Consider the following 17,259-nt stretch of genomic DNA (forward strand, 5'->3'; position numbering starts at 1 on the left):
AATGGGGAAATCAAAAGGAAAACGGCAGGCTCCTTTGGGCAGCATTTCAGGTGCCAGAAAGGGTCTTTTAGATCACTGAAAAAAATAGTGTCTGAACAAGAATAACGGGGCCCCTTGCTTTGGGGAAGGATCATCATTTGGTGGTGTGCCATATGCTTTGTATGCAGAGTCTCAAGTTGAAACTCTATGGCACCTCCACCTGAAAAAGGATTGGGCCACAGAGAGCTGCTGCCAGCCAGAGTAGACTTAATTAATGAATTGTGGGGTTGGAAGGGATCACGAGGGTCATCTAGTCCAACCCCCTGCAATGTAGGAATCCAAACTGGGGGAGGTCAGAAATTCATTCTGACCTGGTAGAAGGCAGCTTTTGATTTCCTAACAACTCTCTCCATGAGGCAAAATGCCTGCACACCTGCAAGGTCCACCCCTTCAGAAGTTGGACTCCCAAGCCCCATCATCTCCAGCTGTTGACCGACGTCAAGATCACAGGTCAATTGGTGCTAAAGAAGGATAGAACTTTTTTTATGTATGCAACAACAGCAGCAAGAATACTTATTGCAAAGTATTGGAAGACACAAGATTTACCCACCCAGGAAGAATGGCAGTTGAAGTTGATGGACTACATGGAACTGGCGGAAATGACTGGCAGAATCCGAGACCAGGGAGAGGGGTCGGTAGAAGAAGACTGGAAAAAGTTTAAAGATTACTTACAGAAATATTGCAAAATTAATGAATGTTAAAAGATTGTTGGAATGAAGTTATAGGGCTGGACTTCCGGGTTGGCGCTTCTGGTAATGGCGGATTTCCTCCGTTTCGGAGGAATCCGCTCCTTGGAAATCAGGGTCTGATCGCCATGGCGAGGCGGAGACTCGCTAGAAACCACGAGCGGAAGAAGCTCGTGGACTTGGGATTCGGCAGGTACCTTTTGCGCCTCCCCTACTCGCAGGGATACCCGGTTTTGGGGCTCCGGAGAGACGTGGGGTGAGCGGCGCGGTACATCGAATCAACCGCTTCTTTCAAGGAGTGAAGCCGCATTGCTGTTGCCAGAAAGCGCCGACTTTTCTTGTGGACATTTGGACTTTAAGAAAATATTCATAAGTAAACAGAAAATTGGACTATTTAAACATCTAAATTTGGCATTTGAACGTGAAGGTCTAAACAGGAAGTCCGCCTTCTGTTTTGTAAACAGATCAAAGCAAAGACGTCGCAAGCTAAAGCCTGGGAAAAGTACTCTGTAAAGTATTAAATTTTCACTATTTAAGACATCGAATACCCCCTTGGAAGCAGAAGAAGAGGGGGGAATCCTTTGTGGACAGTTTAAACCTGCGGGAGAGTGAGGGAGACGAGATAATTTACCACTGTTTCGAGCCTGGGATCGGGCTGTCAAAAAATTTTATTCTGAGAAAATTAATAACTGGGAATGGAATACATCCTGATGGATGGTTGAATAAGATATATATATATATTTGCATTGTCCTTGTGGCACTTAAAAAGGAGAAAAGTTGAACAGTAACTTTGATACTGGATTTTGATTTGGAATAACAAGAATAGATACAAACAGAAACTGTTGCCTATAGAGGGAGCTTCTGAAACTGTTGCAACTTGTAACTGCGAAGTGGAACTTTCCACTAAAGAACCAAGGGCTGTGAAAGAAGCGACCTTGGAAAGTCTCTGGATAAGAATGGGGAAACAAGATGCTCTAGTGAATGCATTTGAAAAAATAAATGCTCTGTTGGAACAATTACATGAGAAGACGGACTTGACGGTAAAGAAAATGGACACTTTGGGACAAAGTGTATTTGATTTGGAACAAAATGTGAACATTTTAACAGGAACCACTCGGGTTGTGACTCAGGAACCAATCTTGAAATGGCAAGTTCGGGAGAAGAAGATGGAACAAACTGTTTCTGCACCTCAAGAAACTCAAGTGGAGGCCCCGGCCCCACAGAAACAAATTGATGGACATAAGTTGAATTCTGAGGTGATGGAGTTTGAGAGTCAAAATCGAAGAGACGGTGCCCCATTTGTACTGAAGAAGGGAAGATGGGCAGATTTTCTGATGGAGGTAGGCACTGAGGGAGAGACTGGAAAAGTGGAGCTCTTCAGTCTCAAAGGGCCTGTGGAGTATGCCCTGGAACATTTTCTGGATTACAACTTTGAATATGGAGTATGGGCAAATTTACTGAGATGGGACCAAGGAGCTGCTAAGAAGGAAGCCCTTTGGGACTTAATTTCTGGCACTAAAAGAAACTTGCAAACAGGACAGGGAGAGGAGTTAAGAGCCTCGGTCAGAAGAGCACCAGGTTGATGAACTTTATCGAACTGATAGAAAAGACTGATAAAATCCGACACCAGGGAGAAGAGACGGTGGAAGAAGATTGGAAATTTTTAAAACATTATTCAGTATAATATTGTATAATTAAGGAATGTTAGGAGATGGTGGAATCAACTTATATGACTTTAGTTGAGATATGATAAGGTAATGGCGGCATCCCTCTGATCTCCGGAGGGAAGAGCTCTGAAGAAATCGGGTCTGATCCGCTGCGGTGAAGCGGGGACCCCTGAAATCGCAGGCAGGTGAAGCTTGCGAACGTGGGACTCGGCGGGCACCTTTTGCGCCCCCTCAACTCGACAAAGGAAACCAGTAACGGGCTCCGAAGCGAGGCGGGGTGTGTGGCGCGGTGCTGAGAGTCGACTGCTTCCTCTTCAGAGTGAAGCCGCACAGCTGTTACCGGAGAGCGCTGACTTCTTTGGATTAATTTGGATTAAAGCAACTACCCGTGAGTAGGGGAAGATCAGAGATTGGAGATCAAAGCAAAAGGACTAATTGGGAACCGAAGCGGTAAGGTAAGAAAAGGAAGTCCGCCTTCCGCCATTGTATATAGATCTAAGCAAAGAGACTGAGAGCTAGAACTTTAAAAGACGTTTTAAAAGGACTTAAAAAATCCAACGTCAAGCAAGAGATCCCCCCCCCCCCCGGTTGCAGGAGCGGAGGGGGGGGAAGTTGAACGTTATACCGTATTTTTCGCCCTATAAGACGCACTTTTTCCCCTCCAAAAATGAAGGGGAAATGTGTGTGCGTCCTATGGGGCGAATGCAGGCTTTCGCGGAAGCCTGGAGAGCGAGAGGTGTCGGTGCGCACAGACCCCTCTTGCTTTCCAGGCTACAGGAAGCTATCCGCAAGCCTTGCGCACCCGGGGGAACTCCCCCCGGGCGCGCAAGGCTTGCGGGCGGCAGCCTGCAGCGCGGAGCACGGGGCGCCCTTCGGAGGACGTCCCGTGCTTCACGCAGGTGTCCGCAAGCCTTGCACGCCCGGGGGAACTCCCACGGGAGCGCAACGCTTGCGGGTGGTAGCCTGCAGCACGGAGCATGGGGCGCCCTTCAGAGGACGTCCCGTGCTTCGCGCAGGTGTCCGCAAGCCTTGCGCGCCCGGGGGAACTCCCCCCGGGAGCGCAAGGCTTGCGGGCGGCAGCCTGCAGCGCGGAGCACGGGGCGCCCTCCGGAGGACGCCCCGTGCTTTGCGCAGGTGTCCGCAGCCTGCCGCCCGGCGCGTGGGGCGCCCTGAAGCAGAGCGCCCCTCCTGCCGGGCAGACATCGGCCAGCCCCACAAGCTCGGGGGACAGCGGGGAGGCGCAGCGCCGCCATCCCACTGTTCCCCGACCTGGTTTTGGGGAAAAATTTTTTCCTTTATTTCCCCCCCCCCCAAAAAAAAGTAGGTGCGTCCTATGGGACGGAGCGTCCTATGGGACGAAAAATACGGTATTTGCCTGTAGATAAAGAAGGTAAAGCATAAAAACCACCGCTCAAAAACCTGGGAACGGGCTGCCAAGGGAAATAGCATGCCGTACTGTGAAAAGCGCTGAAGTATCTTTTTGACAGCTAGCTCCGCAAGAAGAGATACAGTGTTTTTGATTGGATACAAAAGTAACCGGGACTAAGGGAAAATCGATATAGTGTTTATTTTAGAAGAAAGGGGGACATAAGGGAAAGAAAAGGATACTTTAACCAAGGTAAATAAATTGACTGATACTGTGTCCCCCTAGTGGAGGCTGGAAACTGTTAGCATCAATAGAGCCAAAGGAAATTTCCACTGTTTAAACAATTTCAGCCGTGGGACTGACCTTGACTTTATCTAGTGTGTGTGTTATGGCAGATGGGAAAGAAAAACTAGAATTGCCTCAGGAAAAAACAACGAGGTCTGGCAAATCTTTTCGCCCAGATATTGGCCAACAGAGAAGAGCCTCAGCATCTGGCCCACCAGGGGGTGCTCCACCACAAACTAAATCAAAAGGTATGTCAACTGAATAAGTTTTAGCTGCGGGATTAGTTAAAATCCAAGAATCCCTGGACAATGTTCAGGAATCTTTGAAAAGTTTAACTTTAGAAGTAGCATCAGGTAAAATTGACCAAAATACTGCAAGCATTAATAATCTGGGTCAGAAGGTCACTACTAATACTGAGACTATACAGAAAGTATTACAGGAATCTGCCATGATTCGAAAGACGGCTGAGGAAGCCAAGAGATAGCAGTCGCTACAAGAGAAGAAATACCACCGATACATAGACAATTGGTAGACCATAGGTTGATGTTGTCTATGATTGAACTGAAGGAGAAACAAACAAATCTGAGGATCAGGGCTGTACCTGAACTTGAGCAAGACAAATTAAGTGATTTTCTTATGAAGGAATTTGCAGACTTTTGGGATATACATCTGGAGAAAGAAGAATTTAAGATTGTGAGTGCATTTAGGCTTGGAAGAGGAGGGAAGAAGAACAAAGTGAGAGACTGTCTGATTACTCTCAGATCAAAAGAGGAGAGAGATACAATCTTGGGTCTGCATTTCCAGAAGGCCCTGAAAATACATCAGTCAAGAGTGGAGATATTTAAGGATATCCTGAAATATCTTTTGGAACTTAGAGCCAATTACGGAGATTTGGTTGCCCTGCTGAGAAGCAACAACATTATTTTTAGGTGGGAATTCCCTCAAGGCCTATCTTTCAGCTTCAAGGGGAAAAAAAATAAAAATAAGATCAGTGGATGACAAAGACAGATTTTTAAAGGACTATGGAGAAGACCTACAGAAAGGGTCTGGAAAAGAGCAACGAGTCCCAGGAAGAGGAATAATAGACAAGGCAAGAATACTTCTTGGTTTAGACAACTTGGAGAAGGTGGCACCACCGACAGAGGAGGAAGAAGCATTAGGTGCAGTTGGAGGAGTAGCAAAGTAATTACAACATGTCTTTGCAACTATTAAGTTGGAATTGTAATGGTCTAAATTCTCCGCAGAAAAGGAAACAGATTTTTCATTTGTTAAAAAAGGAACAATTGGACTTGATTTGTTTACAGGAAACCCATGTGAAAAGGCTACATAGAAAACTTTTGATTAATAAAAGATTGGGCCAGGAGTTTATCTCATCAGATAGAGTCAAAAAAAGAGGAGTGGTGATTTATGCAAAGGAGAGCCTATCACCGAAATTTATCTTTAAAGATGATCAAGGAAGATTTGTGGCAGTTGAAATTCAAATTCATGGAGATAAGTTTCTGATAGTAGGGGTGTATGCACCAAATGAGGGGAAATCTGAATTTTTTAAGAAGTTGCATGATATATTGACAGACTATCTGGACTACAATGTGATCTTGATGGGAGATATGAATGGAGTGGTCTCTACAAATATGGATAAGGCACAGAGACAGGTGGTCACTAAAGATGGTAGACTACCGAAAACTTTTTTTGAGTTGACAGACAATCTGGACTTAGTAGACATCTGGAGAACAAAGAACCCCTTGGGAAGAGAGGGAACCTTCTTCTCTGAAGCCAAAATGACATGGACAAGAATTGACCAAATATGGATTACTAGAGGTATGGCACCAAAGATTAAAAAAGTGGAAATCTGCCCTAAAACTTGCTCCGACCATAATGCCGTGAAAATGGAGATGAACTTAACACCAATTGGCTCCTTCAGATGGAGGATGAATGGCAACCTATTTAGAGATGAAGAAGTAACGAAGAAGGCCCAAAAAACCTTGAGAGATTACTTTGAGATAAATATGAATACTTCAACTGAAAAAAGAGTAATCTGGGACGCAAGTAAAGCCGTTACGAGAGGATTTTCAATACAACAAAATGCATTGAAGAGGAGAACCCAAAATGAAAAGAAAGATAAAATTTTGGAAAAAATAAAGGAATGTGAGAAGAGACTGAGAGTAAAACCAAAGTCACAAGAAATTTTAAGAGAAATAAAATTATACCAAGTACAATACATGCAAATAATAAATCAAGAGATAGAATGGAAAATTAGACAAATGAGACAAAAGACATTTGAGTCGGCTAATAAATGTGGAAAATTGCTAGCTTGGCAAATGAGAAAAAGACAAAAATTAAATACCATCACCAATCTAGAAGTGGATGGAAAGATTATACAAAATCCAGCTGAGATCAGAAAATGTTTCCAGAAGTATTTTAAACAACTATACACACAACGGCCGCAGAAAGAGATGGACATAGATCAATTTTTGAAAATAAACGGACTACAAAGAATCTCTCAAGAAAACAAACTGAGGTTGAGCTATAAAACAACTGAACAAGAGGTGGAAGGTGCCATTCAGAATATGCAATTAGGTAAATCTCCAGGGCCGGATGGATTGACCTCCAGATATTACAAATCTTTGAAAGAATGGTTGATACAACCTTTGAAGGAAGTCTGTAATGAAATATTGGAAGGGAAAAGGGCACCAGAGACGTGGAAGGAAGCGTATATAACACTTATACCGAAAACAGAGACTGAAAAGACACAGGTTAAGAACTACCGCCCCATATCGTTGTTAAATGTGGATTACAAAATTTTTGCAGATATTTTGGCTAAAAGACTAAAAACAGTTTTAGTAGAAGAGATTCATAAAGATCAAGCAGGCTTTCTCCCAGGTAGGCATTTATCTGACAATATGAGAAATATAATTAATATTTTGGAACTACTACAAGAGAACATCAATACTAAAGCAGTTTTAATTTTTGTGGATGCGGAGAAAGCCTTTGACAATATTTCTTGGAGTTTTATGAAGAAGAATCTCCAGGGGATGGGGGTAGGCCATGAGTTTGAAAATGGTATAGGTGCAATTTATTCTGAACAAAAAGCTAAATTAATTGTCAATAATGTTGTGACGGAGGAATTCAGGATAGAAAAAGGAACACGACAAGGTTGCCCAATCTATCCATTGCTTTTTATATCAGTCCTGAAGGTCCTTTTGAATATGATTAGAAGGGACCAATTGGTTAAAGGGATACAGGTCGGAGCCAGACAATATAAACTAAGAGCATTTGCAGATGATTTAGTTTTGACATTGCAGGAGCCAGAATCTAGTACTAAAAGAGTTTTAGAACTGATTGAAGAATTTGGTCAAGTGGCAGGATTTAAATTGAATAAGTTAAAAACAAAGGTATTGGAAAAGAATTTAACAGGAATAGAGAGAGAGAGGTTTCAGGATGAGACAGGTTTAACAGTTGTTAAGAAAGTGAAATATTTGGGGATTAATATGACAGCTAAAAATGGGAATTTATTGAAAGACAACTATGACAAATGTTGGATGGAGGTGAAAAAAGATTTGGAAATTTGGTCAAATTTGAAGTTTTCTCTGTTAGGCCGTATTGCAGCGATAAAAATGAATGTATTGCCGAGAATGTTATATTTGTTTCAAACATTGCAAGTCATTGACAAAATGGACTGTTTCAAGAGGTGGCAGAAAGATATTTCTAGATTTGTCTGGCAGGGCAAAAAACCAAGAATAAAATTTAAAATATTAACTGATGCGAAGGAAAGAGGTGGATTTGCCCTGCCAGACCTTAAACTTTACTATGAATCAGCAGCTTTTTGCTGGCTGAAAGAATGGCTGCTTCTTGAAAACACAGACATTTTGGATTTAGAAGGTTTTAATAATGCTTTTGGATGGCATGCATACTTAGGGTATGAAAAGGTTAAAGTGCATAAAATGTTTAAAAATCACATTGTTAGGAAAGCATTGTTTAATGTTTGGATAAGGTATAAAGATCTACTTGAAAATAAAACCCCAAGGTGGTTGTCACCAATGGAAGCAAAGGCTGTGAAAAAGCTCAATATGGAGGCCAAATGGCCGAAATATTGGGAAATTTTGGAACAAGAGGGAGACAAATTGAAACTGCAGAGCTTTGAGAAGTTAAAAAATAAAGTGTGAGATTGGCTTCACTATTACCAGATAATGGAGGCATATAAATTGGATAAGAAAATTGGCTTCCAGGTGGAAAAGTCAAAATTGGAAACAGAATTGTTAGAACCCAAAACTAAGATTTTGTCAAAAATGTATAATCTGCTGTTGAAATGGAACACTCAGGACGAAATGGTAAAATCTGCTATGATTAAATGGGCACAAGATGTTGGACATAATATTATGATGGCTGACTGGGAACAGTTATGGACCACAGATATGAAGTTTACGGCATGTAATGCCTTAAGAGAGAATATTATGAAAATGATATACAGGTGGTACATGACACCAGTCAAGCTTGCAAACATCTATCATTTGCCCGATAATAAATGTTGGAAATGTAAAGAGACTGAAGATACATTCTTTCACCTTTGGTGGACGTGCCCAAGGATTAAGGCTTTCTGGGAGATGATATATAATGAAATGAAAAAGGTATTTAAATATACCTTCCCGAAGAAACCAGAGGCCTTTCTCCTGGGCATGGTTGGCCAATTGGTGTTAAAGAAAGATAGAACTTTTTTTTATGTATGCTACAACAGCAGCAAGAGTGCTCATCGCGAAGTATTGGAAGACACAAGAACTACCCACCCTGGAAGAATGGCAGATGAAGATGATGGACTATATGGAATTAGCAGAAATGACTGGCAGAATCCGAGACCAGGGAGAAGAGTTGGTGGAAGAAGATTGGAAGAAATTTAAAGACTATTTACAGAAACACTGCAAAATTAATGAATGATAGAATGATGTTGGATTGAGGTTAAGGGTTTTTTAGCAATAATGTTTGAAAGAATATGTAAAAATGGAACGTTAACAGATGGAAAGCTAAAGTGAAAGTTTATTAAGGTCAAAATTAAGATAAAGGTAAAGAGGGAAAGGATTTGCTGAACAAACAATTGAACTGGAATACAAAGAGGGGAGGTGTGGGGAAGTCCGAGAAACAAGCAAATGTAAGATATGTTCTGAAAGATGGAATTGTTTTTAATTGTTTCTATTCTTTGTATTTTTTCTTTTTCTTTTCTTTTTTGTTTGTTTTTTTCTGTTATATTGTGAAAATTTTAATAAAATATTATAAGAAAAAATAAGATTTTAGGATTTAAGGGTTTAAGATTTAAAGTTTTTTTTTATTAGATTGAAGTATAGATAAATTTTAATATTTTGATAAGGTTAAAATAGATTAAGATAATTAAAAGATAGTAAGCAGTGAAAGATGGAAAGGATTTGCTGACTTAATTATTAACTGGAATACAAAAAAGGGAGGTGGGAGGAGGTCGAGGAAATAAGTCATTGAAGGATAGAGATGTGAAAAAAGGATTGTGTTTTTTCTCTGGTTGGGTGGAGGTATTGTTTTCTTTTTTGTTGTTTGATGTATTTTTTAATTTTTTAATTTTTTACTTTTTTCTTTTTTTTCTATATATACATTTTGTGTTTTTTCTCTTTTTTTCTTTCTCTTCTGTAACTATAAAACTTTTAATAAATATCATTAAAAAAAGGAATGAAGTTATATGGCTTTAGCAGAAATGTTATAAGGATTTAAGTGTAAATAGATTAATGGAATTTTAAAGGTAAAATAAGGTTAGAATGTGTTAGGATAATTATAGGACAGATAACAGAGGAAGATGGAAAGGAATTGCTGAAACATTTGACAGAAGTGGAATACAAAAAGGGAGGTGTGAGGAGGTCGGTGAAATAAGTGAATGAAAGATAAGATATTGAAATTGTTTGAGTGTTTTAAATTGTTTTCGTTTGGTTTTGTTAGTTTAATGTGTTTAGTGTTATGTAGTGTCTTTATATTATATTGTATTGGTTTTTTTCTGATTTTATTTGGTTTTGTAGTGTTTAAATTGTTCGAAAAGCAATAAACATTATTTTTTAAAAAAACAAGATCACAGGCCGTGTGTAGAGCCAAAGTTTGCCTGTGTGAGCCTTGTGTGTTGCCTCAGCCAATCCAACAGTCCTGGTGTCTCTCCTGTCTCCTTGCAGTGGGAAGTGCCGTGTGCCAGCATGGTGTGAGCCAATCCTCTGGAGAGGAGGCAGCGTGAATCAGCTCAGCTACCAAAGCCACAGTGAATTGAAAAGGAGCGACCACAAGCCCGTCAGCTCCCTCTTCCTCACAGGGGTAACACCTGCCCTGGCCAGGGCTATCGTCTAGTCAGGGTTTTTAGTTGCCTACTATGTGGCACCTCCTCAACTCTGGGCAGGCCCTGACCAACAACCAGGCCCCTTTCCACACAGCTCCTCCTTGGCCAATGACTTCCGGTGCAAGGAGTGGGCAGCTTTTGGCTCTGTTAAATCCCTAGGCTTCCATTCTCCACTGTTCTGAGTACACGCTGCTCCTGCAGGCATGGCAGACCACATGGGCTGAACTGTATACCTTAACCGTTGGCTCCATTCATGCAATGGAGCTTCTGTGGTACTTGGCTTGAAGCATTTGGCTTCAGCCCATTGGCTCTGGAAGTCACAGCGGCTGCCATCCTGGGGAAGCTCTCAGAGTTACAGTACTTGCCTCTTTCAGGGCTGGGAACAGGGGGGTGCATCAGGCATTTCTGCTCTTAACTCATGCCCCCCCTTTAGTCCATAGCCCCAACAAATGTGCTCTGTCCCCCCCCCCTTAGGTGAAGGTTGTGGCTGACCGACGGTACCAGAAAGTGTTTGAGGATATTGTTCAGTTGATGGACAGGATGGAGAACGAATTCCTTCCCTCCCTGGAGGGAGGTAAAGATGAATAGGATCCTCTCCAACCCCTTAAAGAGGGTTTGCTGCAAAAAGACCAGGGGGGGGAAGAAGCCCTTGGCCCATCTAGCTCAGCCTTGATTTCCGGGGGATCTCTGCCAGCCCTACCTGGAGATGCTGGGGATAGAACCTGGGACCTTTGCATGCAAGGCAGATGCCCTTCCACTGAGCAGCAGCCTCTTCCTCGCAGGCAAAGACTCCAGGGGTAGCCAGCGTGATGCCCTCCAGATGCTGGACTACAACTCCCATCATCCCCAGCCAACATGGCCAGTGGCAAGTGCAGCAATATCTGGAGAGCCCCACGTGGACCTGTTGCATGTGCAGTCCCCTAAATGAGAGCCCGGGGCCAAGGACAAACTTCCCCCTGGAGCACGTTTCCTTGCCTCTGCTGAAGGCAAGCACTCTCTTTCCTCCCCCCCCCCTTTTGTGTGGGAATGTTCTGGGGTGCAGGAGAGGATATTTTGACTAATTATATCCTTATCCAACTTGTGCTAACAAGTTCCCAAAATATCAGCAGAGTTTATAGACATTCCCCTTTAAGTTCGCAACGGTAACGTCTGCACAGGTTCGCTAGAACCTCTATAACAATTACTCTGGTAATTTCCCCTTTTTGTTCCCTCTTAAAATACAAGACACGACACAGTCTTCTTAAAAGTATAAAAGAGTTTACTCACGTTCTGTTCACAATGTGATCCCAGAAGGCAGACAGCTTTAAAAGGTTACATACACTTAGAATCTATCTTGTAGCAAGATAGTCCTTATCTCCTCTCTTGGCTGAGAGCCAAGAGGGCATGCTTAGATGTTTCCACATTGAAGGAAGATGGCAGTGAGAGAGAGATGGCTGCCTGCCCTGTGCTTTTATCATTTACCTGCACAGGTGAGGCCACACCCACCTCTGGTCACATACGGAGGAAGTCCGTCCCCAGGAAGTTTACCTGCTTGCTGGACAGACATCCCTCCCCATGTTCTAACATGTACACTCTAGGAATGTTGTCATTGACTGCTCCTGTGTTTACATCCCACATTTTGCTCTGTAATTTCCGTTTGAGAATGTGAAGTTTCAGCAGCTGCAGAAGGAGAAATTCCAGATCACAAACAACAGGCAGGTCACCCTCCACTTCTCCTTTATCCCCAAGCTCAGTGACAGCCAGTATTGGAAGCCATGGCTTCGCGCTGAGCCCTGCAAGCGATACTTGGAGCCCAGCGAGTCTCTCTCTGGAATCGTAGAACTGTTGAGTTAGAAAGGGACCCCAAGGCTCATCTAGGGAAGGCCTTCCTTTTCTCCTCCTCTTCCCAACCCTCCTACCTCAAACCTTGGGAGTTTGGTAGAGCAGGGGAGGCTTAACATTTGTGGGCTACACTGCCCCATGCTCAAGCCTCCAAGGGCCACACGTCAAAGCAGCTGAGCCCAAAGTGTAAAAGTGTGTGTGACCAGCTTTAAACACACACACACACACACACACACACACACACACACAGACACACAAATGAATTGAAGCCAAAAAATGCTGGAGGGTCCCAAAAAACCTTTTGGCATCGCAGGGAACCAGTGAGAGCAGGCTGTCAAAATTTTTTTTAAAAAAAATGCGTATTTTTACATTGTGGAGGCACAAAATATATTGGGGAACATATAGAACTAGCAAAACTTTTAAAAACTCAATGAAATGTAAACGAAAAAAGAAAGTAACATTGGGGGCACAAAAATCCTTTCCTTTTTATATTCTTCCGTTAGGATCACTTTCTCTCACCCCCCAGTATCCTGTCACCATCTTCTGTGCAGCTGCTGCTTTGGAGGACTAGAGAGGAAAGTGGGGTGGGGGTGGGAACTGAGTCGCTTCTTTTCCTAATTCTTGAAGTTAAGGTTTCCCCCATACACCTGTGAGAAATATCCTAACATCCTCCCCCTTTCCGTGTAACCTGTAGTACCTGTGGTTCAACCCAATTGCAACCTCTGTACATAAACCTTAAGTTGTTCTCTGTTAACAACCTTCGACAACAGATCAGCAGGAATTTCATTTCCTGGCATGTAGGACACCCGAATAAGTCCTTTCTGAATACACTCTCTTGCACGATATAGCTTAATCTGCAAGTACTTGGTTCTCTGCTTGCAACTATCTGAGTTCAGCAAAGCCAAACAGGATCTATTGTCTTGATACACTTGTATAGGACATTTCACAGAAACTCTGATGTCCGTAAACAGTTGCATCAACCATTCACAATCCATGAGTGAAAATGACAGAGCATTGAGTTCTGCTTCACAGGAATTTAGGCTCACTGTCGTCTGCTTTTTGCACAGCCAGTCAAACAGACAGTGGTTGTACATGTAGCATACTCCAGAAGTGCTAGTACCATCCGTGGTGTCACTTCCAAAACTTGCATCTGCAAAGATTTCAAGACCTCCAGTCTTCTGACTGGTGAACCTCAGCCTGTAGTGCATAGTCCCTTTCAAATAGCGGGCTATGTGCTTCAGAGATTTCCAATCCTGAACAGTAGGATTATTAGCATGTCTGCTGAGCAGGTTAGTGCTTACAGCTATGTCAGGTCTTGAGCATCTAGCAATGAAATTCAACTTGCCTAGAATGCATCTGTACAGCGTTGTGTCAGAAAACGCTTCAGCAGTACTATCTACCTGGTAACCTGTCACCATCGGTGTGTCTGCTGGGTTTGCATCAACCAAATTCAACCTGGTTAATACATCAGTAATTTTCTGTGTTTGGTGTACCAGAAAATTACCTGCTCAGTCCCTCTCCACCTGCAGAGAAAGATAGTTGGATACCTCACCAAGATCCTTCATGTCAAAGTGCTCCTTCAGCTGAGCGAGGGTGCTTTGGTACAAAGCCTGATTCTTCCAAAACATCAGAAGATCATCAACAAAACATAAACAATACAGTTTGTTTTGCCCCTCCTCCTTGACAAACACACATGGATCAGCTTTGCCCTGGTGAAAACCTAGAGAAAGCAACGTCTCAGTGAGTTTTGTGTTCCAACACCTGGCACTCTGCTTGAGACCATATAAGGATTTCCGCAGTTTACAGACCATTCCCTTCTGTATCTGCATTCCATCAGGTGGAAGCATATACAGCTCCTCCCCCAAAATCCCGTACAAAAAAGCTGTATTAATGTCATGATGGGAAACATGCAGTTTCTCCTCCGCAGCAATCTTGAGCATCAGTCGAATGCTCTCATATTTGACGGTGGGCGAATAGGTCTCATGGTAATCCTGTCCTGGTACCTGTGAAAAACCTCTGGCAACCAATCTGGCTTTGTGTCTGACAACCTTGCCATTCTGGTCTGTCTTGGCCTTGAAGACCCATTTGCTGCCAACCAGTCTCATTCCTGGGACTACCGGTACCAATTCCCAAGTTTGGTTCCTGTTCAAGGAATCAACTTCAGCCTTCATGGCATCAAGCCAAGGCTCAGCATCTTTAGAGGTTAACTCCTGAACCTCTTTAAAGCTTGAAGGTTCCCACACCTTCTCTGAGCTACTAAGAACAGCAGTTGCTGTCTTAGCAAACTCATCAGCAAATCTCTTTGGAGGTCTGCCCTTGGTGGCCCTTTCAGATCTGCGTACTAGACGCAAGTCTTCTGGACTCATCTCCTCCTTCTTAGGAGAAAAATGACCAATGGTGAACAGTGGTTCTTCCAGTTCATTGTCAGACGCATCAGATGGTCTGACTGAGGCCTTTGCACTCTTGAAGTCTGCTGTGTCATCACTGTCACTGACACCAGCAGTAGCGCCACCCACTGAACTGGAGTCCGAACTCTGATCATCATCATCATCATCATCATCATCATCATCATCATCATCCTCAGCTTCCTCAGCATCACCTGCTTTTTTCACATCACCTTCATCCTCCTCTGGGTAACTCTGGAAAATTCCCACATTTTCCCCCCACTTAGGATTGTACTCAACACTCTTTGTGAACTTAATGGATTCAGAGTCAGTCATCCATACCCTGTATGCTCCTTTTTCGTACCCCATGAACAAACCATGTGCCCCACGGTTGCCAAGCTTGTTGCTCTATGGGGTGTGTACCCACATGTCAGAACCAAAGATTCTCATGTGCTGAAAGTTAGGTTTCTTACCAAACATCTTCTCATAGGGGGGTACTGAGGAGATTTCACCCCTCCCATATCCAAGAATCTCCTGAGCAGTCTGCTGATTCTGCAGAGAGGAGGAGGCGTGTTCTGATCTCTACATATTCTGCTCCAGCACCACATCAAAGAGTCAGTGAGTGAGTCGGTCAGTGAGAGAGAGAGAGTCGGTCAGTGTGTCGGAAAGACTGAGTGTTATCTCTGTGTAGATAAGGTCGCTGCAGAAAGCAGCTGTAACACTCAGTGCACTCCAGCATCTCCATTTGTATATAGTTTGTACAGTACAGTAGCTGTTAGTGAATAAAAGAAGATATTCTTCAGCGCTGTTGTCCGAGTGATTTATGCTCTGCTGTACTCTGCTGTACAACGACTGTCTTCTTGGTGGAGTGATTTGCGGTGCTCACAGCTCTGAGTTGTGAGTCCACAGCACTTAGACCTGTTCCTGTGAGGAAGGCGGTCTCTGGAAGTGCTACCCAGCTCGCCTAGCCCAGTCGGGGCTGAAGTGGATGAGTCCAGTTGGTGGCACTGGCTCAAGGGCGATGCTGACATCGGTTATGGGCCCAGTCGTTGTTCCAGTCATCTGACCTGGCGTTGTTCCAGTTGTACCAGTTGTCCCAGTCGTCCCAGTCGCCAGAGGTTTCTGTTGCTGATTGCCGGACGGCGGAACGGAGGCTGCATGCTGGACTGATTTACGGTGCCCAGAAGCAGAGCTGTTTTGGAGCAGAGTGTTCAAGCTGCCGCTGTTGCTGTTGCTGCTGCTTGATTTATGGAGGTATGTTGCTGACTGCAAAAGAAAGAAGATAGCATCCCTGTTTGCCTGTTAATTGCGCTCTGAGTGGGAGAGAGAGTGGCTGAAGGAGTCAAGGCTTTATCTGTGTTGCACGAGGGAAGTGTCTTGCTCTAAGTAATAGCAGAGATGGCCTGTGCACATTCTGGCCAGATGGCTCTGTCCTTTCCTCTCCTGACATCTGAGACCTATGCAGTTTGGCAGGTGAAGATGAAAGCGCTTTTACAGAGGGAAAAGCTATTTCACACGATAGAAGATGACCCTCCCGATAAGGATGATGATGAATGGCCTGAGTGGCATGCTGCAGACATGAGAGCCCGTGGGACAATTGTTTTGAGTGTTTCAGACCACTTGCTGGTAAATTTAGAGGGTCAAGGGACTGCACGAGCTGTTTGGCCTAAGCTGAGAGATATGCATTTGAGGCAAAATACTGGTTCCAGTGTGATTTTCTTCAAGAAGCTGTGCAGGCTGGAGTTGGAGAAAGGTGGTGATTTGCCCAGCCATCTATCTCAGTTAAAGCGTCTCAGACAGGACCTTGTTCAGCGAGACCTGGCTATTTCAGAGGCTGTGTTTGCAATGCTGATGATAAATAGCCTAGATGATTCTTACGATGGAGTAGCTGCCCAGATTTCTACAATGCCTTCTGACCGGCTAACGGAAGATTATGTGTCTAGCGTGCTCCTGAATGAGTGGGATCGCAGACAGGCTGTTAGAGAAAGCCAGGAAAATGGTGCTGTTAAAAATGTGCTTGAAAATGTGCCTAAGTCTCCAGCAGGGGAAAGTGAAAGTGAAACTGCTGCTGTTAAAGCACTAAAGTTGAAGCGGTGCTTTTCGTGTGGAGCACAAGGCCATTTGAGTTTTCAGTGCAGCAAGAAAACTTCAAAGAAGAAGGGAAACTTCAGAGGCAGAGGGGGAGGAGGACGAAATCCCCAAGCACCTGCTACTTCAAAGGCTTTGATCTCTCGCTGCTCCAATCAAGGTGGGCGGAGTTTCTTTGTGATCGACTCTGGCTGTACCAACCACGTGGCCAAAGATAAGGATCTCTTTGTTCATCTTGAGAAGCAAGAGAAAGAAATTCATCAAGCAGATGGGACTGTTCTCACGAGTTTGGCTCAGGGAACTGTGTTTTTAAAGAGCCTGAATGCAACAATTAAGAATGTCCTGTATGCGCCTGATATTCAGGACAATTTGTTGAGTGTTTCCCAGCTTGATCGTCAGGGGGTTAAGGTGGTGTTTGCTAAATCTCGTTGTGAAATTCGTCGAGATGGCAAGCTCATTCTGTATGCAAAATGTGTTAATGGTTTGTACCAATTGCCTTTTGTTTCAGGTACAGGTACTGCAGAAGCAACTAAGAAAGAGTGTTGCAATTTATCTGTTGATAAGAATGAGAAGTTGCATGACCAATGTATTC

The 17,259-nt window shown here is 43.5% G+C and overlaps 1 protein-coding gene across 1 annotated transcript in view; it reads left to right on the forward strand.

The window, feature by feature from the left end:
- The window catches only part of LOC310668798 (inositol polyphosphate 5-phosphatase OCRL-like), a gene marked incomplete at its 3' end in the record, with an annotated part of 733,402 nt that overhangs the window by 496,152 nt on the left and 219,991 nt on the right, over positions 1–17,259 (forward strand). Inside the window, 3 exon segments of the mRNA XM_083422126.1 lie at positions 10,217–10,352; positions 10,849–10,948; positions 12,002–12,174. Coding sequence (XP_083278252.1) covers positions 10,217–10,352; positions 10,849–10,948; positions 12,002–12,174 — 409 coding nt within the window.

This window comes from Podarcis tiliguerta (assembly GCF_965153285.1).
Source record: "Podarcis tiliguerta genome assembly, chromosome: W".
In the NCBI taxonomy this organism is placed as follows: domain Eukaryota; kingdom Metazoa; phylum Chordata; class Lepidosauria; order Squamata; family Lacertidae; genus Podarcis; species Podarcis tiliguerta.